The 20,763-nt window shown below is 48.2% G+C and overlaps 2 protein-coding genes across 2 annotated transcripts; one reads left to right on the top strand and one right to left on the bottom strand.

Moving 5' to 3' along the window:
• The first annotated feature begins 945 nt into the window (after nucleotides 1-945).
• Nucleotides 946-3,750, top strand: LOC119437680 (putative nuclease HARBI1). The gene is made up of 4 exons (XM_037704668.2): nucleotides 946-1,291; nucleotides 1,347-1,489; nucleotides 2,373-2,541; nucleotides 2,918-3,750. Exons 1-4 carry the CDS (start codon nucleotides 1,073-1,075, stop codon nucleotides 3,608-3,610), a joined length of 1,224 nt encoding a protein of 407 aa, XP_037560596.1. The 5' UTR covers nucleotides 946-1,072; the 3' UTR covers nucleotides 3,611-3,750.
• Nucleotides 3,751-3,809: 59 nt separating this feature from the next.
• On the bottom strand, nucleotides 3,810-5,695 carry LOC119437681 (uncharacterized). Its single transcript, XM_037704669.2, has 3 exons — nucleotides 5,421-5,695; nucleotides 4,758-4,826; nucleotides 3,810-4,513 (listed from the first exon to the last, which is right to left on the bottom strand). Exons 1-3 carry the CDS (start codon nucleotides 5,503-5,505, stop codon nucleotides 3,810-3,812), a joined length of 858 nt encoding a protein of 285 aa, XP_037560597.1. The 5' UTR covers nucleotides 5,506-5,695.
• Between the last annotated feature and the right edge of the window lie 15,068 nt (nucleotides 5,696-20,763).

Below are 20,763 nucleotides of genomic sequence, written 5' to 3'. Positions count from 1 at the left end.
GCGGCTGCTTTGGTTTGTTGTCGCTCACTCGTGCTCTTGCACCTCGCTTTTCTTTCAATTCTTCAGGCACATACTTTAGACATTTTGCATAAATAAGAAGTTTTCGAGCGCGTAGCCTTACGCGTCGGATTTAGCAAAGCGGTGCGATTGTTTACATCGACATCTACAGCCACAGATCGTTGTTAGCGTCAAAAATTGCAAAAAAGGTGCATCGCTGATATGAAAAAAAATGTCATAACGTCGAATAAAACACATACCTGCTCATATGAGCCGCGTTATTCCACCGTGAGACGAATCAGCATGAGCGCCTGAGCTACTCAACGGCGACTTTGATATCCAGTTACAAATATCGGGCTGTCAATTTATTACTGATTCTCGCTTTTCTTTAACTTCGTCATACATAGTTTGCGCGTGTCATAACGCATTATTAAACAAAAATGTGCTCACATAAGCGCTCATTTAAAGGCCGTGTTGTTCTCCCGCAAAAACGCGGATGCCATCGCTGACACCGTTGGTATATAACTGAGCGAGGCGGCTGTTTATGCTGCTGTACCCAATGTACCGTGTCTTGTTTCGCGTTTGACGCAGAGATAAACAGTACATCTCAGGAATTCTGAAATGCGTGAGCATACCAACACGTACAAACCGACCCATCTACGTTGCGAATACGAGCGGCAGCCTACGGGACTATAAAAAAAGAGGGATATAATGGTGTATTCGGATGGTCGTTTTCGAGCGCTCTAGAGGGCTCTGAAAAGTGGCCACGCGTTCGGGTGGTAGAAGTCGAGCGCTCGGACTACGTTCGGATGGTTCTTTCAGAGCGCCAGCCTCTGACTCAGAGCGCTCCCAACCGCTCTGACTTGCTAGAGAGAACGTTGGCGCGATCTGGCCGAGAGCAGTGTCACGTGATACTAACCGCCGCGGTTTGACGCGGTTGCCGACAGGTGACAGCACCGGCGCACATTTTCGCCGTCGGGAGTTTCGGAGCGTCGTGCGGGTTTGTTGCGTTGTGTTCGTGGTGTTTTCGTGTGTCGCTCCCGTCAATTTATATCCAGGAAAGCATAATTGCACCATGTCGAAACGAAGGCGGCTACGAAAGGCGCAAGAATCATCAGTGATGCTTTTAGAGCACCTCGCAACCGAGGGCCTTGAAGCTAGCAGCTCCGACGACGACGACGACGACCGCCACATTTATGCAAACAAGTTCGCCGAGTTGTTCGCCGAGCATCTTGAAGTGCCGAAGGTCAAAGGCTATGTTCAGAAGGTAGTCAGCGATTATTCCGACAAACAGGTAACATTAAGTTCGGCCGCAAGGCAAAGTGAACTCACCTAATGTTCTTCTACAGTTTCGCAGCAACTTCCGCCTCCCGCGATCAGCCTGTAACCAGCTGGTCAAACAGTTCGAAGCGTCGGAATGTTTTCCGTCTGACAGGAACCATGGCGGTGTGCCCGTCAAATCGGCAGAGGAGCACATTCTCTCATTTCTCTGGTGAATGAACCGCATTTCTGATTTGTATGTTGAGTTGAAGATCCAGTGTAGTACAAGCAGCAATATAATCAGCAAGCTTCTCTGAACTTTTTGTTTGGAGTAGGATCATCACTGTCTCCATTCATCGTGAAAAAAGTAGTTAATATAAAAAAAGACAGAAGAAGCTCTTCGCTTTCCAGTAGATGTTCAACAAGGCGGCTAACAAGCATGTCGAGCCTGGTGCCTATTAAGCATATGGCGATCCTTATTCTAATTTGCTGTTTTAATCAGTTTGAGCAGACGCTGCTTTACCTTATTGATAACAATGCAAACACGTGCTGTTTTATGTTCTGTTGATGCACGTAATGGCATACAGAAATACTCGTCATACTCCAAACGACAACACAGCACAAATCGAGTAGCAATGGGCTGGTTCCAGACCCATGTAATGCACACTCGAATACAGAGGCATGTAAAGATCATGCGATTTGTGCTTGCAGTTTTAAATTGTCTTATTTTAGTTGTTCAATAATGGGACCAAATCTTGGTTTACCTGCACTATATATCATCATCAGCCTATATTTATGTCCACTGCAGGACCAAGGCCTCTCCCTGCGATCTCCAATTACCCCTGTCTTGCGCTAGCTGATTCCAACTTGCGCCTGCGAATTTCCTAACTTCATATATAGGCGCCCGCTGTGGTCTCAATAGAGGCCAAATAAGTCAGCTGTGGAGTTTGCACACACATGGAGTAGCTCCTGTTTGTTACCACATGTAGAACTATATTAGATGCAGGGCACTTCTTTCTGCAAGTAGCTGCTCTCCGTACTTTCATGTAAATTAAGCATGACAATCTTTCCATGTAATGGTCAAGCATAACAACTCATATGAAAATATTTTCTAGGTATGCTGTCAACAAGGCCTCAATGAGGGAGGTTGCTGTGCTTTTCAACATGGCAGAGTCTACGCAGTTTGCTGTGATTGATAGGGTGCTCGGCTTTCTTTGTGCCATTGCCCCAGACGTCATATACTTTGGAATGGACAAAGAGGCATTAGCCAGGGAATTCGAGAATGTGAGCTGTTATTTTGCCTTCTTATATTTTTTATCTGCATTTCAACATGAAGTATGTTAAGGGAAAACAATCAAATATGCATGAAGAAGCACGCCTTTCGAAATAATACAGAACTCCTTTTTTTGTTGACAAGTTGTAAACAGCAATAATAATAAAAGGGACTGTACACCAACTTGTGCAAAATGACCAATGCACGAGATATAATTGCAAAATGACATGGCTTCAATGATAAGCACTAATTCTCACTTCTAATTAGTGCATTACCATTAGATTGACAGCGGGAACTAATGTGCTGTTGTAAAATATTTTTCTAGCCTTTATTATGTATGTTCTTTATGGTTTATTCTGACTTCGCAATGACCTTTTCTTTTTGCAGCTTGCAGGGTTTCCGAATGTAATAGGGTGTATCGATGGCACCTATATTCCCATGCGCTGCCCAGTGAACAAGACAAGGTCTACCTATATAAACAGGCATGACCAGGTGTCATTAACAATGCAGGGCATCTGCAACTCCAAAGGCAGGTTCCAAGACGTCTTTACTGGCCCACCAAGCAAGGTTCATGATGGTCGTGTGCTGAAACTATCAACTGTTCAGCAAGATTTGCCCACACTTTGCCAGGTGAACAGGTATCACATCCTTGGAGATGCCGCCTACCCAATTAGGGAACACCTTCTTACGCCGTTTAAGAATTATGGCAACATGACGCAAGCAAAGAGCAAGTACAATACTTGCCATGCATCTACAAGGGTAGTCATTGAAAATGCATTCGCCTTATTAAAGCAGAGGTTTCGTCAGCTTCGCTACATCGAATTCACCACAGTTGACAAAATAACACAGTTCATTGTAGGATGCTGCGTGCTCCACAACATATGCCTCGACAATGGCGACATAGATGTGGAGGATCTGTTGACCGACGAAGAGAGGGAAGAAAGAAGCCAGGATACACTGCTGCGCATCAGACAGGACCGCGCAGAGTTGGCTGCTAACAGGCAGCCACAGACTGACCGTGAAAGTGTGCTTCGCCGTCTGGGTGAATTGAAAAGAAATGCTTTGGTGGGGCAGCTGTAGGTAACGAGGGAGAAAATAAAGGAATTGTTGGTCATTTATCTTGAACCAGAAAGAATGTTAGTGCTTTACTCGGTTTACTAATCCTGAAACATTTTTTCTCTTTTCTGAAGTGTGCAAGTTTCACACAAATTGATGTCATAGCAAAGACAAATTTTATTGCACATGACATACAGAGGCATGAACTTGTATATGCCACGCTTCACATGTTGTCTTCTTTTGCTGCAAGGTCTTTCAATGCAGCGATGTGCTCCCTGTGGAGTTTGAGCAGCTCTTGATGCCTTTCCTCTCGTCTTTTCTCTCTCTCTTCCCTTTTTGCTTCTCGCTCTTCATTTATTTTTTGCATGTGCTCAAAGAAATACTTCATGTGCATCATTCGACCTGCATTAGGACGGCCTGTCTTGTGTGTTCCCTTTCTTTTTGGTGCAGAGTCGGTAACTACGCTTGAAGGGGCGTCGAGAAATTCAGAGTTGCCTGACAGGTCAGCACAGTCAGCTCCTATAGGAATGTTGGCAGCACCTGTAAGAATGTTGGCGGGATCCTTGGCACCTTGAGCAGATTGAGATGTCTTGTATGTCACGGAGTGCACACCACGAAGAACTTCGGGCTGTATGCTGTCATCTGCTGCCCTTATTGCCGCAAATTCTTCTTCATACGACACCTGGCAGCGGGAATGGCCTGATGTTTTGTTATTAGTGTCTTCATCTTTCTTTCGCTTTGCAATTGTCTTGAATCGTGACTCGCACTGTGTCGGAGTCCTGTAAATATTCAGGATCTGAAGAATTTCCTTAGAAATATACTCGTACATAGCACGCTTGCAGCGGAATTTTTTCATGGGGCCTACTTTGGTTGAGTAGTGTGCATAAAGGTTTAATAACAGCCTTGTCTCGCCTTCTCCCCATGGTCCTGTTTACAGGAGAAAAAGAAAAGCCGGGTTATAACATTAGTAATATTTTTGCAAATGCTCGAATATTTTTATGTACTAGCAAAGCAAGTGAGGGGAGTAAATGGACATGCAAGCATTTTAATAATTGTCACTGCAGGAGAACAGTAAGCAAAACCTTGTGACATTAGGTTCACAAGGCCTGGCTGTTTGAATTCAGCCTACAACAATGAGAAAGAAAAAGCGTTGCAACGTCATTACACCTACCGGAAGACGGGCTGTTCTCGCTGGCAGCAGTGGTGGCTTCCCCAAGCAAGACTGGGCTTGGTGCGTTACCTGTGATAAAAGATAGTTGAATGACACGGTATTAATAATTATTAGGAGTCACGAGCATCTGATGTAAACGCGTGTTCCTACACAGGACGCGTTCTACGAAGCGCATACACTCAGCGGAAAATGAATTATAAGCTGCTCAATTACGCAGACGAAGTTCAATTCCAACTGTCGCAGTTTTCTTTCCGTGCTGGTGGTGTAGCAGTGGCGATACATGCGAAAACGCCAGTGTCACTCATGGCATCCATTACTGAAGAAGGCTTAATCGGCGAAACACACTAGCAGACGACTTCGAATGAAATGTAAGCAGTGCTGAAAACCAGCGCACGCGCCTTACAGGAGCAGCAGATAACACACACAGCGGGTGTTACGCCTACTGCTAGTACATGAAGCTTCCGAGCTAAAGCTGTTAGTGTACCCTAATATTATAAACTGGAATTCATGTTAGCGAGATATACAGGCGCCTAAAAAGCAAGGTGCCGGTACAAAGTTTCACTAGCGGCGCGCTCCTTGTACAACACGCGCGAAGGGGCTGCAGCACAGTTCCAAACACTTGACGAACAAAAAACTTCTTTCGAAAGCTTCCGCTCAACTTACCGTCATACATGGTGAGGAAGAGTGACTGCGCTGGGCTGAGAGAGCCGTCGCTGCGGTCAAGCACATCTGAACTGGACGACGCCATTTGTCACTGTCGCACAAGAATGTTTACACGGCGGCTTCCCGCGCTGCCTGCGCAGTGGCGCCACCGGCGCGCTGCTCCGAGATCGCTCATGCATTCGGTTGGTACACTGCGTCTCCCGCTCAGATTGCGGGCTCGCTCGCATCTGCAGACTCTGAGCCAGAGGACCAGAGCGGCCAACCGAATACGCCATAAGAAAAGTACCGCCATCTACTCTTTCCTCCGCCTCCTCCTCTCCTAAAGCGCTTGCTTTTTTCTTTACTTTTTGCTTGCGAAAGCCAAGTCGCGGTGGCGCACCTAGAAAGTCCAAGTTGAAGCTTTCAGGCCGGGCGCGCGCCGCCGCCGGCGACTGCGGCTGCGCAGAGGACTTTCAACATGGCTCTGAGGCGGAAAAAAAGAAAATATAAGGAAGTGAAAAGCCCGCGCTATCATCGTCCAATCGGAGATACGGGAGAGAGAGAAGCGGCGTTTATCAAAGGATGGCGGTACTTTTCTTATATAGGGATTTTATACGGGACCGGTGACCTACAGATGTTGGCACAGCCGTTGGGCACAGCGCTGTGTCGCCGCTTGCATATGATTGTGTACGCGCCGTGCGAAGCGAAGAGTACTTTATTTCAAATCGCTAAGGCCAGAACTGAACTATAAAAGCAGTTTCCTTCGTCCTAACTTGCTTACTTTTCAGTACAGGTCCGCCGGTAGCGGGTGCACGAACTCGACGGAGCCAGGCCTAAGCTTCGCTGAAATCAACATTGGCTCAAACTTCATGTGCACGGCTTGAGAGGGTCGAAGAATTGCGCATTTCAACCTATCAACTTCGTAAGTATGTTTTGACTCAATTTGAGCGCGATTATTTCTATATACCAACGAAGGCGTTGCGGCTATCGCGTTATCAGTTCGACGGCCTATCGCGCGGGTTTCGTTCGAACGATGGTATAGGCACGGTGATTTTATCGGTGCCGTCGACAAGAAAGCTCGTCGCAGTGCCAAAGTCAGTCTTACGCTACGCACACTTTCAGTACTGCACTGACGTGGAGCTACCAGTCGAGTTTCAACGCGGTACACGGCATGAGTTGTCAGTAGAGCTCGTCCGAGCGCTTTTATTTTGGGGGGGGGGGGGGGGGGACGTTTCCCCGAGATGGGGCCGCACGGCAGCGCGCGCTACCCTTCCAAAACGTTTCGCCACTAATCCGCCAGGGCAGGGCGCATGCGCCGTCGGGCCATGAAAAAGGCGGATTGGCCAGCTTCGCTGTGTCTTGAGCTTTGCGCGGCCTAGTGCACACTTTCGCCTTTTTTGTGTTCAGGTCTTATGTAGGAAGTTAATTTTTTGTGGGACACAATACCGAGGTGCGCGTAATTGGTCAGCATACAAGCGTTATATCAGCCCATTCACTGGCACTTTTTATTTGGCACACATGGAATCCTTGCGTGTAAATCCAGAAAATATCAGCCGATATAGCGACTGACATAACAGCACCCAGCAGCTTGACAGCCATTCGAAAAGGGGGAACGCAGGCAATCTAAAAATGCGTGTGATGGTATTTCAGGAATAGTATATCAAGACGCTGTAAGCCACAACTTGAGCAAAGCGCCAAGAAATGCAAGTGGAAGGGTCCAGGACATAGGGGCAGCTTTAAAAAAATAATAAGTGTTCTCTATTCATCTACCTCCAAGAAAAAATGAACTGCCAGAGCATAGAGAAAGGAATTCAACAAGAGCGACACTCCCATAGAGCCCAGCGGCCGAATTGACTGCAGCGCGCAAAGCGGTCGTAATCAATACTTGAACCACATTTCCGGTTTCGTTTTTGGACGCACGCGTTTTGAACGCCGGCTGCGCGCATCGGCTGTCTTTATTTTTCATTGCTAAACCGCGTGTGGTATTGGTGCGGAATCGTTTTAATATTTGGCAAAAATTATTGTGACCGATCTTAACAAGCCCCAGCGAATCCGCGCCACGTGCCACAAAGTAGGCGCAAGACGCCGTGTCAAATGAGGAAATGTTTATTTTGCTCTATATAAATACTCGGTCCGGGCTGTTTGAGCATTCATCCAACGTTGTGGCCCCGGGTAAGCAGTAGTTCCTGTACGAAGATCCACCAGACGGTATCAGCTGAAAAAAAATTAAATTACAAGCATTTGTCATTTTGGTATGGGGTATACGAAATATACGTCGTACTTGAGTTGAAGGGCCGAAAAAAGCTGCAGAGGCGCCTTGACGGTCACTGTGTACAGATGCATCTGTAAATACTTGAAGGTACTCTAGAAATCTCTCGAACATGTGCGACTGAGCCATGTTTGGAGTACCGTCAAACATAGGAATATTGCCTGTAAAGGTGAAACGTGCAACAGCGGTGAATGGGCGGAATTACAAACAAAACCAATTCGTTTTTGCATACTTGGCGTAGAAAATAATCGACTCATCGCAAACAATACCATAAATTATGAAAACCTATTTCCAAGCATTCCCCCATTCCCGGGCATTATTTCCTGCACATTATTAGCACAAATACAGGGGCGACTTCGCGTTTCCAAAACTTGGCCTCAGGCGACGCGATGGTACGCTACGTACACAGACGCAACTGAGGCTCCCAGCCCGACCATGCTAGACGCTCGCAGAATGCCTTCTACTCGCACTCAATCATATGCGTGGGTGCCAAGCCTGTTTTGTCCTTTAGAAGACGGAATTTTCGAATTACAAGTTTCTGATATGTTCCTCGGTGTTATCTTTTGCGCGTTCTGCCGGCGCAAGCAACACACTCCCATGTTATCACTCTTGGCAATTGCATTTTCGACAAGCGTGAGTACCGAAAGAAGGTATATGCTGTCAGAAACTCACAAAACATCACAAACTTGTGCTAAGATTCAGTACACGCCAAACTCTTTGTCACCACGGCCAAACTGCTTATCGCTAATTGCATCACAGCGCCCTGTGCAGCCAGCGTGCCTCAATAGTACCCCACAAAGTTACGACATTACTTTTCAGTAATGTCTGGCGTCAGAGAAAGCGGCACAAACTTCTTAAGATGCACTACACTATACGCATCACGGCCAAGTTGGTTCTCGGAGACTGCGTCACAGCGCACTGTGCCGCCAGTCTGCCTCAAAAGTACAGAAAAGGTTACAATAATCCCCTAGGAAGCGTCGGAAACATGTTCCAGCATGATTAATTAACTCAAATTAACAGTACCAGGACGGCTGAGCTGTTTTTCGCATACTGCGTCATAGGTCTCGGTCCCGTGCCGTAAGCCAAATTGCGTCGGAGACTGTGCAACAAAATTTTTCACCTTGCCGTAGTCCAATGGTGCAGTGGTGCCATGTGCAAGTGCAGAACGAACGCAAGAATACGCCGGGAGCCCAAGAAAGCACGCTACATTTAAAAAAAAAGGAGACAGACGGGTCGCTGAACAGGCGAGCGCTCACACGCGCAGCCGTCCTCGCTCGCTTCGGTGGCGTGTCTGGCGCATGACGCGTGGATCTGGCGCGTCATTGGTCTGTCGCTAGGTAACTCAAGAAAAATAACTCGCAAAGTGTAAGTTCATTTATGCGCAAAACTTCTTACTTTTCGCGGCAAAGAATTTTAAAAAATAAAACAATGTCTGCTAACTTCTTTTCACGTTTTTTGTCGATGCTGGTGGCAGCTATCGGATTGCGTCAATACTATAACAGGACGTGTTTCATGTTGCCAGTTCTCGACGAATCTCCCCTCTTGTTGACTTTCTTTCTCTATGTCCAGAGTGCCGTCAGCTGAAAAAAAAAGTCACAGGCCTGCGTGGCACACGCAGCACAGTCACAGCGTAAGCTGGTTGAGCGGCGCAAAAGTAGCTCCAATTTCGGCACCACGCACAACAAGGTCTCTGCGGCAAAGTGTCTTCGCCTCGATTTTGACGAGAACGATCTGAACTGTCCGCCAGGCGTCGGCGTAGTCGGCGAACTGCGGCTTGCAATGCTCTCTGCACAGCAGTCTGCTGAGCCCGATGATGCCTGGTTGTAGCCGTGGACGTAGCTCTACGATTCGCTTCTTCACCAGCGGTTCGTAGCTTGCGAGGAGACGTCATAACGTGCACCGAAGAGGTACCCAGAATACGTGGCGCACATCTAACATCGGGATAGCGTTGATTGCGCGCCTCTTCTGACGCGTCTCGTCGCACGCAGTGGTTGCAGGCACGTTAACTAGATGGCTCCACCTTACTGGCGGAGGCTCGGGTGGTCTGCGCCTGCGCGCGTGCCTATAGAGCGCGTATAAAGCGAATTTTTCTTTTTCCTGATAGCAAGCGCTTGCGTGGCTCAGTGGTAAAGTATTCGACTCCCACACAGCGGGCCTGGGTTCAATCCCGGCGGAGAGTGGGCACTTTATTTCGCATTTCCGGTGATAGCAGTTACGGGGGCGGCGGCGGCAGCATCATCGCGACCAGAAACGGCTATTGGAATGAGCCCATAACAGATTACGCTGTAAAAATATAAACAAATAGAACACTTAAAGCCAGTGCGCGTTTTCGTAAGAATTCAGTCATGCGCGTATGGCGGCTGCAAAAATCATAAATGGCGGCCGGTTGTGAACTGTGCGCGGCGCGGCCAGTGGGTGTCGCAGGGGTGTCGCTTGTTGCACGATATGTTTCGAATTTTCGCCGTACATTAGAAACCATCGGAGGTGTTTAAATTGAGTTTAGAACAAAATGTGTCATTTTTATTAAATTTTTGTGTGCGCAAAAATGCGGCGACGTATAACATGAGATCTTTATGGATGCCTGCTTATTGCCGATACAACGCGCTTGTGGAAACGACCGGCAGGCATGGTAGTACGATGCATTTTGGCATCCAGACCAGAGCCCTATTCTCGACACGCATGGCGGCTGCACGGCCACCATTGTCCGCCATCTTAGCTGTCTCATTGGCGGTCCAGAGGTCACTTGTTTTCAAATTTGTGCCGGGAAACGGAAGTTTTGCAAAATGCAATTTTGCGTTTTCATCAGAATGACAAAACGTGACGTGCATCTGCAAATTTTATGGACTAATATTTTTCTTTGATCCTTGACACCTATATTGCGACTTTAGCGCTTTAAAAAGAAAGACGGTGGCGTGCAGAAGCCCATGCAATGCATCTGAAATTTCGCGTATATGTGGTGGCGTTCCAAGATAGCCGGCATGTCAGCTTGTTCATTGTCTGAAGGAATATCCCGTGAGGGAGCGTCACAAGTAGGGCTGTTTCGTGAATGTCAATTTGACGTTGCGTGACGTTGCGCTGGACTGCCATTGCAGAGATTTTCCGCCATAATTTTTGGTGCGACGAGCCGCGCGAATTATGGTAATGAGCGGCGATATGCAATGGCGGTCGTGAGGCATGCGTATAGCCGCATATTCCCTGTGTCGTTTTGGGCCATGAAAAACTTTTGTTCACAACGCTTGCTCATAGCATTTGACGCTGTCGGGTGGTGTTGGAATTTGTGTTTTGAACCATCATTTTATTGCGATAGCAATTATATGGACGCTTCAAGCTGATTTCTGCCGTCGGCGTCGCCGTGAGGTTCCGTATAAAATCCAAGGGCTATAAAATCGTCGCCGCGCGCAGTATGCACGAGTGAAAGCGCGCGAAGGACGCGCGCTATGGCGGACATCGAACGCACGGCGGAAAGCAAACGCGACTTCCGTCGCGCGAAAGGCCGTGGGGGTATGGGAGGTATGGAGGCGGGGCGACGCTGTGCTGCAGCACCAAATGCGTATCTTGCAACTGGGCGCAAGGGGAACTCGCCGCTCAATCTCCCACGCGAAAGGAGGAAAGTTGGTAGGCAGCGCGGCAGGGAGGGGGGGGGGGGGCTGGCAGCTTCTACTTTGCCAACAACCACGCTTGTACGTTGCCCGACTGCGGCGGTCACCCGCACCGTCTCTTAAAAGCGATCTCCACACGGCTCTGACCTTTGTATGCGCTGTGCATTCGCCGCTCAGTTTCCGTTGAAGCGATAGACCGCACAAACCTTCGCTTGCTGCGGCGGCTGCACTTGCTGCCAGCGTTTTGACAGTGGTTGTCTGCGGTCATTGAGTTTGTTCTATTCATGTTTGCTTGTGCGGGCTGACACCACGCTTGTTAATTCAGTTAGTAAGCGAATGTGTCCAAGTTTATGCAGCCGATAAAACTATAATCCCTACTCCGAATAGCTCTCTACTAATTTGCTACCGCAATTGATGCTTTGCCTTTCGGGGGAAACTGCGACATTTTTTTATTAAAAACACGTTTATTGGAAGTAATATTGGTTGAAACTAGCAACCTTTCTGCGACATTTTGCTCATTTCACTATTGCGTTTGTATGGTGATCAATATTAATGACTTTCGCATCGTCGAAGGCTACGACAACGGTGACTTTAATTTATAAAAAGAAATGTACGCAAGGCAGCACCTTGAAGTTTTCTGTCGCGGTGCGAGTAAGCAGCAAAGTGCACAAGAGATGCCAGTGCCGGCGCTTGCGTCGCGCAAGCGGATACCTGTGGTGCGCGCGACGCTATCGAGAATATTCGGCCACTTCTCAGCCGGACGAGTCGGGCTGAATCACTTGCGTTTCACGAGATAGCGATAACGCGGCCTAGAGCATGCGCTCATCATCACTGGTATGTCGCGTATGTTGTCTCAAGCTAGAAAGCAAGCGCGTGGGCGCCAATATACGATGACTCATTGCGTTTCCCGAGGACACGCATCTTAGCAAATGCAGCAGACGACAGCTTGTGCGCATGCAGACGACGGAAGCGAGAAACAATTTTGATGGAATAATCGTACGCTTTGAGCATGCTACTTTATTTTTACTGGGGAGGAAAACTGCTTTGCTTTATCAAGAACGCTAGGTTCAATGGCTACATTAGTTTCTTGGGCCGCGATTTTGTAGCGAGGCATTGTGAGTTATTCTACTCTAGTCTTATCATCCACCGCTCACGGCTGGCAGATCCAGTTGATAACGCGAGCGGACCGTCGCTCCGAGCACTGACAAAGCGCGATAAGCGCGAAAAGGGATTATTACTTTAAAGGCATCGCTACAAAATACCGGCCTTGGGCGAAACGTCAAATTTGCCTGACGTTGCGAAAGCAAATTGGGGCTATCGGCGCCATTTTGTAAGCGTCATGCCTCGAAGAAAATGGCGGCATGTCCAGAATAGCGGCTCAGGCCCTTTTTGTAGAGCATGTTAAGTTATTACAAGTATTTGGGGGTTTTTTGGTGGTGATCTATTGAATCAAGTATTGTTTTACTGTGTAACGCTTTGGCGAAATAAGGTTTCTGCGCGCAGCTTACGCACTACTGACGTGGCACCTCCTGGTATATTACCATCGTGGCCCAACCTTTCGAGAGCGCAGCTTTCGTTTTCTCTATCTTTTGTCCCATCAATATTATGAAACATGATTTGATGCTTCTTTTGAGCGAGTTCTAACTTCTAATCGCGACACTTAGCCTCGTGGTATCCAATTGAACAAGCTTGTTTTACTGGAGGACGACGACGAAGTGCTTCTTTTGTGGAACACAACCTGCCCGTCTCTCTGCTTTTCTGCACTTTTCACTGGTTTTGTGGGGCCTGCCGCCCCACATCTCGCGGTGATGGCTGTGCAACCTCCCGAGGCCCCGTCCGGTTCCGGTTCATCAACGGGAATCGCTTCGAGGAAGCGCGGAAATACATCTAGCGACAGCGAGTACACTGAACTGTACTCCGCATCTGCTGACGAGTCATCGCAAGACGGCTTTGAACCTGTCTTGCACCGTAAAGCCAAGCGAAGGATCGTCAATGCACCTTCGGTGTCAAGTTCGTTCACCGTAAAAACTGCACCTCAACGATGGCCTCATACCGTCCTGTTTGTGCCAGAGCACTCGACAGACAATCTGCGCGTCCTCAACAGGCAAGCACTGTCTTTGTTTCTTGAGAACACTGTACCAAATGAGATCAAGGATGTGAGGATAAACACGCGGAAAAACATCTTAGCCGTCGACGTGATGACCACGAGTGCGCTGAGCCCTCTGCAGCGTATAACGCAGCTGGGCAACATAAGGGTTCGATCCATTGTCCCAGCGGATGGTACCATCATTGCAGGAGTCATTTATGACATTGACATTGAGATCCCTGACACAGACCTTCCAGTGCTCATAAAACCAGCAAGTGAGAGCAACGTTATTGTGCACGTTGGCCGTCTTGGCAAGACACGTTGTGTGAAATTAACGTTCAAGGGTGATTGCCTTCCTTCCTACGTGAAGGTTGGCCACTTCCGCCACCCGGTTCGACCACTTGTTCCAAAACCGCTGCAATGTTATAACTGCCAGAGGATCGGCCATGTGAAGGGCGTTTGCACGAATTCAGCCACATGTCCCCGATGCGCCGAGCCACACTCAGAACAAAACTGTAATGCGACTGTTTTGAAGTGCCCTAACTGTCAAGGCGCTCACAGTGCTTCATCCAAAGACTGCCCCAAGATTAGGAAGGAATGTTCTGTGCTCAAACAAATGGTTCGGGACAGTTCCACCCACAAGGAGGCCGCTGAAACAGTGCGACGTAGACGCCGCCGCCGCCGACGGTCCTCACGTAGGACTGCGCCAGCTTCGAAAAATGCGTTACCTCTTCCAGTAACAAAGTCACCTGCAGTTCCCAGCGCAGCAAACGCTGACACAGGACGACAGAAAACTACGAGACGTCTCCCTACAGATGAATGGCCACCGCTTCCAAGTACACGACCTATTGATAAGGAGCAGCAAGTGCCTCATCCAGTACAGCAAGCTGCTCCATCGGATGAGGTGCGACATACAGATCAGCAAGTGGTATCGCTACTGCGATCCTTAATGAATGCCATTCGCGTGTTGCTGAGCAACATGCACACAACGTCAGCCAAAAGTGCACTGCAAGTACTGGACACACTAAGTCCGGTGCTGGCAGCCCTTGAGTAAATCATGGCTCACCAGCAGCTGTCTTTTCGAGAGGAGGTCCGAAAAGCAGCAATCTTCCAGTGGAATGCCCGGGGACTACGATCGCGCATCGCCGATTTCCGACGGTTCGTGTACGCCAACAGGTTTCCCATCATCATCATCTGTGAGCCGAATTTATCGAACTCAATCAGGCTATCCGGCTATGAATCATTTATGTCATCAACTAGTGGTGAAAAAAGCAAGGTTATGGTGTTTATTCGCCGTGACCTCACTTACATTCTTCAACCTGTGCCACCTCATGACGATAACCAATACGTATGCTTCACAGTAAAGAAGAAAAGACTTACCGTCACTGTTGTTGGTGCGTACCTATCACCATCAAGTAGATTTGACTCCAACAGATTACGAGATATCCTGTCAGCAACGCCTGATCCATGGATTATCATCGGGGACTTCAACGCACATCATACAATCTGGGGAAGTACGAAAATCAACGCGAAAGGCAGAGCCTTGGTATCATTCGCCTCCGACAGCGAGCTCTGGGTTTTAAATGACGGCAGTCCTACTTTTTTACGCGGCTGCACATACAGCAGCTGTCTTGACTTGGCCTTCGTATCACGAAGTCTCGTCAGGCGTACAGGATGGTTTACGGACATTGAAACGCACGGGAGTGACCATATTCCCACATATGTCAAGATCAGAGGACTGTCGTCGTCGAAATCAAGTGATACCATCCGAAGAGTGGACTGGCCCAAATTCCAGGCTGTTATTGAAGACCAATGTCAAGGTAATTTATTACATAATTTGGAAGAAATAATCAAAACCACAGTGCAAGACAGTACACGTACTCTAATGCGCTCTTCGAAATTCACTGAATTTGACGTAGAATTAGAGCGACTTCGAGCTATACGGCGACGTGCCGAACGTAGATACCGACGCACGAAGTCAATGGACGATCTACGGACCGCTAGACGCCTACAAAAGAAGATCCAGCGCCGGTTAGATAAGCTAGAGTCACAACGCTGGACTGCTTTCTGTGAATCGTTGGACCCTCGCAAGCCCCTATCGCACTTATGGAGGACGGTGCGAGGGCTCAGGACGCCACCCGTACAACAGTCTCCATTCAAGGCTCTGGCCCTCTTCCAACAACGACCAGATATTGATGTCGCAGAAGACTTCTGTGCCAGATTATCCGGGCAGCACACAGCTTCCAACAACTTCTCACGTTTCAGCAGCTTCCCGCCACCACGTGACCCCCACATGGATCTTCCATTTTCAATCCATGAACTCAAGGCGGCGCTAGCTTTGTGCAGACACACGTCGTCACCCGGACCTGACGGAATTTCTTACAGAGCTCTGTGTCATCTGGGTGAGCGGGCGAGGAGTGTTCTTCTTGAGATCTATAATGAATGCTGGCGAGCTGGCACACTTCCCACAAGCTGGAAGACTAGTCGCATAGTTCCGTTACTGAAGGCTGGAAAGTCTCCGTTGGAGCTTTCTTCGTATCGCCCGATTGCATTGGAGAGCTGTGTGGGAAAAGTGATGGAGCGGATGATCCTCGGATGCTTGGAGTGGTATTTAGAATACCACAACGTCTACCCAGATGCCATGGCAGGATTCCGACGCGGCCGCTCGTCGATTGATAATGTCGTCGACCTGGTTACCTATGTTCAGCACCAAAAAGGGTGTAAACGTCTGTGCGCTTCTTTGTTCCTCGACGTCAAAGGTGCGTACGACAACGTTACAGATGAATCCATCCTCGCCGCTCTCGAAGAGATAGGCCTCGGTGGTCGGATGTTCCGATGGATTCATAGCTATCTCGCTATGCGATCTTTCTTTGTGAGCACCGAGGACGGCCGCACTTCTTTGCATTACACCTACTGTGGCGTCCCCCAAGGTGGCGTACTGAGCCCTACGTTGTTTAACCTTACGCTGATTGGTCTCCTTCATCACCTTCCAAACACAGTTAAATTATCAATGTACGCGGATGACATATGCGTTTGGGCGTCCGGAGTGACACGCCTACAGCTGCGTGCCAGGCTCCAAAAAGCTGCCACTCAGACTGCACACTATCTCCGAAATCAAGGCCTGGAGATTTCATCTGACAAATGTGCACTTGTGGCATTTACGCGTAAGCCTATGACGCATTACAGTGTGTTAATCAATGGTCAGATGATACCATTTGTACGGTCATATAAATTCCTGGGTGTCATAATTGACAGAGACGTTTCATGGAGCCCCCATGTATTGTACATGAAAAAACGGTTGACAGGCGTCTGTCACCTTTTGAAATTCTTCGCTGGAAAGACCTGGGGAATGTCGACAAGCGCTATGCTTCGATTATATAGAGTACTTTTTCTCGGCTTCTTGCGGTACAGCTTGCCAGCATTGACTAACGCAAGTACAACAAGCCTACGTACTATACAAAGTGTGCAGGCCCAGGCGCTCCGGATTTGTCTAGGTCTTCCTCGAAGTGCGTCAACGGCGGCAACTATTGCAATCGCCAGAGACCACCTCATAAAGACCCACATCGCAGTTGAAGCAATACGAATGCACGTAAGGCACCTTGCACGGACTCCTTGCCACCATCTAGCCTCTCTACCTGCGGAGAGACCACACGCCTCGTTCTGCCGAATGGTATCCGCACATCGTGAGGCTATACCATCTTGCTTCACACCTGCCGCGAGACCTTCCACTCCTCCTTGGTGCCTCATTCAGCCGACGATCATCCTGACAGTACCTGGCGTCCGGAAAAAAGCAGATATGTCATCGCCGGCTCTTAAACAGCTTACCTTACTCCTATTATATGAAAAGTACCGGAATTACACCCACATATACACCGACGGTTCCGTCTTGCAGAACAGCTCTACCGCCGCTGTCGTTATTCCAGAAAAAGCCACCACTATCAAGATGAAAACATCTCACTTGACAACGTCGACGGCAGCAGAACTGGCAGCGCTTCGAGTCGCACTACATTTTATTAATAATGAACCAGCACACAAATGGTCCGTTTTCTGCGACTCGAAGACGGCACTGCAGAGCTTACTGTCAGCCTTACGGCGCGGTCCACAGGAACAACTGGTTTTCGAAATCACAGAGGCCATACACCACCTGACTGAAAAAGGACACGAAATAATCTTTCAGTGGCTGCCAAGTCACTGTGGAATTATTGGCAATGAACGTGCCGATCAAGCTGCTCGTTCAGCTCATGAACAAGACAACCGCCTATCGATCCCGCTGTCTAGGACAGATGCTGCAAGGATGCTCCGCCTGCTTGCATGCCAATGCACTTCATCGGACTGGAATAAACCACATTTTATGCACGCCCGATTATACACCTTGGACCCAACTTTAAGCCTTAGACTTCCAACAAGACTTCCCCGAAGAGATGCGACCCTTCTGTGTAGGCTATGGTTGGGCGTCGCGTTCACCAATGCCTACGCGTTCCGCATAGGGATGGCCGACAGTGCAGCATGTGACAATTGTGGAGACGCGGAAACGATTCGTCATGTTCTTTGTCAGTGCCCACAATACAGTGTGCAGAGACAATCGCTCTCCGTCCTGCTGAACCAGTTGGATGACCAGCCGTTATCGGAAGAAACAATTCTGCAACATCGACGTGACTCAACATCGCATCAGAAGGCCGTGCAAGCGCTCCTGCGGTTCCTGAAGTCCACTGGCCTGTGTGAACGTCTGTGACTGGAACGCCTTCTTTGTTACCAATGCCTGTGTTTTTTTTCTATTTTTTTCGCTCTCTCTCTCTCTCTTTGCACTCTCTCCAACCCCTTTACCCCCCACCCCAGTGTAGGGTAGCAAACCGGAAACTGACTTCTGGTTAACCTCCCTGCCTTTCCTGTCTCGCTTGCTCTCTCCTTGTTTTACTGGATACGGTTGCCTGTATACTTTGTATTTTTCCCATAAAGAATAATGCCTTGAAAGAATGTAAATTTGAATGCGGTCACAAAGTTTATCCAGCGCTGTCCTTTATCGGCGTGTTTCTTTGAGTATTCTGGCAGCTTTAGTTGCCACGCCAGAAGGGGGCATGCTCGCCATTTTATCAATTTTGTCAGACACGTTACCTGCATCTGTGGCGCCGGCCGCTACATTATCATCAAGTGTTTCTAATAGACAGTACGGAAAAAGCAAAAAAAAGGCGTACTAGAGTGCCCTCTTTTGTGCGTGATCATGGGTCGAAGCAGGCGTACGTTTTTTACGCTTGTTTTACTTCGTGTGGACAAACAGTAAGCGAAGATTTTTTACCCATTAGGAAAAGGATATCAGCGCTGAACTCACTGGAACAGATAAATGACGTCATAAGAGACGTTGCGTTATAGATGCGTTTGTGTGCCCTTCTTTGGTATACATTGCCAATCGGTATATACTGATATCGAGTAGATTAAAGTGACAAGTTGCGTGTAGCTGCTCGGTCGAACAAAAGCCGATAAGTTTTCTTAGAATTAGGAGCATCCAGCTCATTTTAGTAGAGAATAAACAAATTGAGCCGCCGTGTTTGCTAATTGGGTTTGGCGTTTCGCTGCTAAGACCGAGGTCACGGTGCCAAATCCCGGCCGGGAGCACTATATTTTGATGGGGGCGAAATGCTAACACGACCGTGTACCGTGCATTGGGTGCACGTTAAAGAACCCCAGGTGGTCAAAATTCGTCCGGAGTCCCTTATTACGGCGTACCTTTGAATAAAATCGCAGGTTTGGCACGTCAAGCCCCATATTTTATTGTTTTTAGGGTAAACAAATGAAAAACGAATTTTACGGATGCACTCTATGCTGCGTTGAGGTACTGGATCTTCTCCAAATGTTGTTGCGATTTTCTTTTTGTTTTACTTTAAGCAGCTTCGGCCACTGAAATTCCTAACCACAATAGACACGAAAGAAAGTCGAACTACAGTGTAGGTAGTTGCGTCGACCTCTAAAAGAAATGAGCAGTTTGCTGTACTTGAAACACCAGCAGTGAATAACGTGCTCACTGCGCAAAGTGTGTGGAAATGCTCATATGACTTCAGCTTCGCCTGAACTCTTTTCCTGTACTGACCTTTAAACTGTCTGCAGATGCTATTGATATCATGCGTTTTTTTCTCCCGCAGGCCCGGCACAAGACGGAAGTGTTCCAGTAGTTTAGACCTGGCGGGGATCAGTGGGAAGCAGTTTGCAAAGTGGATCGCATACGTCTGCTCTAAGTAGATCACAGACGTCGACTATTGCTTGTGAAACAGCGAGGCTCATCTGCAAGTCATTCACATTGAGCAGTGGCATTCTAATTTTGCCACTTAACTTTAGCCGCGCTTCAGTCAAGTCACGTGCCATTAGGACTCTTAGGCATTTTGACGCTGCATTCAGCACTTTTGTTTAAGGCTTTAAAGGACATGGAGGAGGATATCTTTCAACATGCTTACGACATACTTTTGCATCGGCGCCGCAGTATGCGCAAAATTAACTGATCCGCAAACTTCATTACTGACCGTTTGCTTATAAAATGTGCGCGGTTGAGCTACTGCAGCATTTAAACAAGCCGAACTCCATGTTTCATATATATTTAGCATAATTCGGCTACTCAAATAAATTATTTTGGTAGAAATTGATGGAGGGCCAATAAAACAAGGCTCTTATTGAAATTTTCACTTGTACGGTGGAAAGGAGCAGGAGGAAAGAAATGAAGGAAGGCATGTTAACCAGAAAGGCGTTTCGTAGGCTACCCTACCGTGAGGGACGGGAAGAGGCCAATAAAATAATGAGAGAGAGAGAGTAAAGACGCGATGAGTTCCCGCAGGTGCGGGGAGGGAGATTACAAGTATGTGTTCCGCAAGAAATCATATATTTGGACTGTATGCACGACTTCTGTACCTCCGCATCATTCTCTTGTCTATTGAATGTCTTGTGCATATGAAGGTTGCTAATAAATGCCAAGAAGGTGAAGCGTCTCACTGTCGATCAAAACACAACAGCCGCAAGCCCAATTGGCCTGCGCGTCTGTAAAACTCTACAGCATGCATTTATGCCCTTTCCGAAGATACGAAATTGAGCCTTATACGTCATTACTGCCACAACGCATCAGTTACTGCGAAAGCACAAAACGTTCGAGCACAAAACTCTGGGGGGATGTCGTAGTCGTCATCCGACGGGCACCCCAAACGTGTTGTATCTTTCTTATTCGTTGTCGTCGTCGTCGACCATTGGTTCCGGCAACGACGTCTGCAGCTCACCGACAACGCGAAAGGCAGGGCGAGCAGCTGCAGCTCGCCGAGCGAGCGCCGAGCTCGATCTGCAGGCGCTCGCTCTGCCATCTAGTGTATCGATCGACAGGCAGAGCCGTAAAACGTGCACAGGCTTGAAGATGTTCATCTCTATCGCCTGTTGTCCGTT

This window comes from Dermacentor silvarum, chromosome 1 (genome assembly GCF_013339745.2).
Source record: "Dermacentor silvarum isolate Dsil-2018 chromosome 1, BIME_Dsil_1.4, whole genome shotgun sequence".
NCBI classification, from domain to species: Eukaryota; Metazoa; Arthropoda; class Arachnida; order Ixodida; family Ixodidae; genus Dermacentor; species Dermacentor silvarum.
This window is presented reverse-complemented; position numbering and strand designations above follow the sequence as displayed.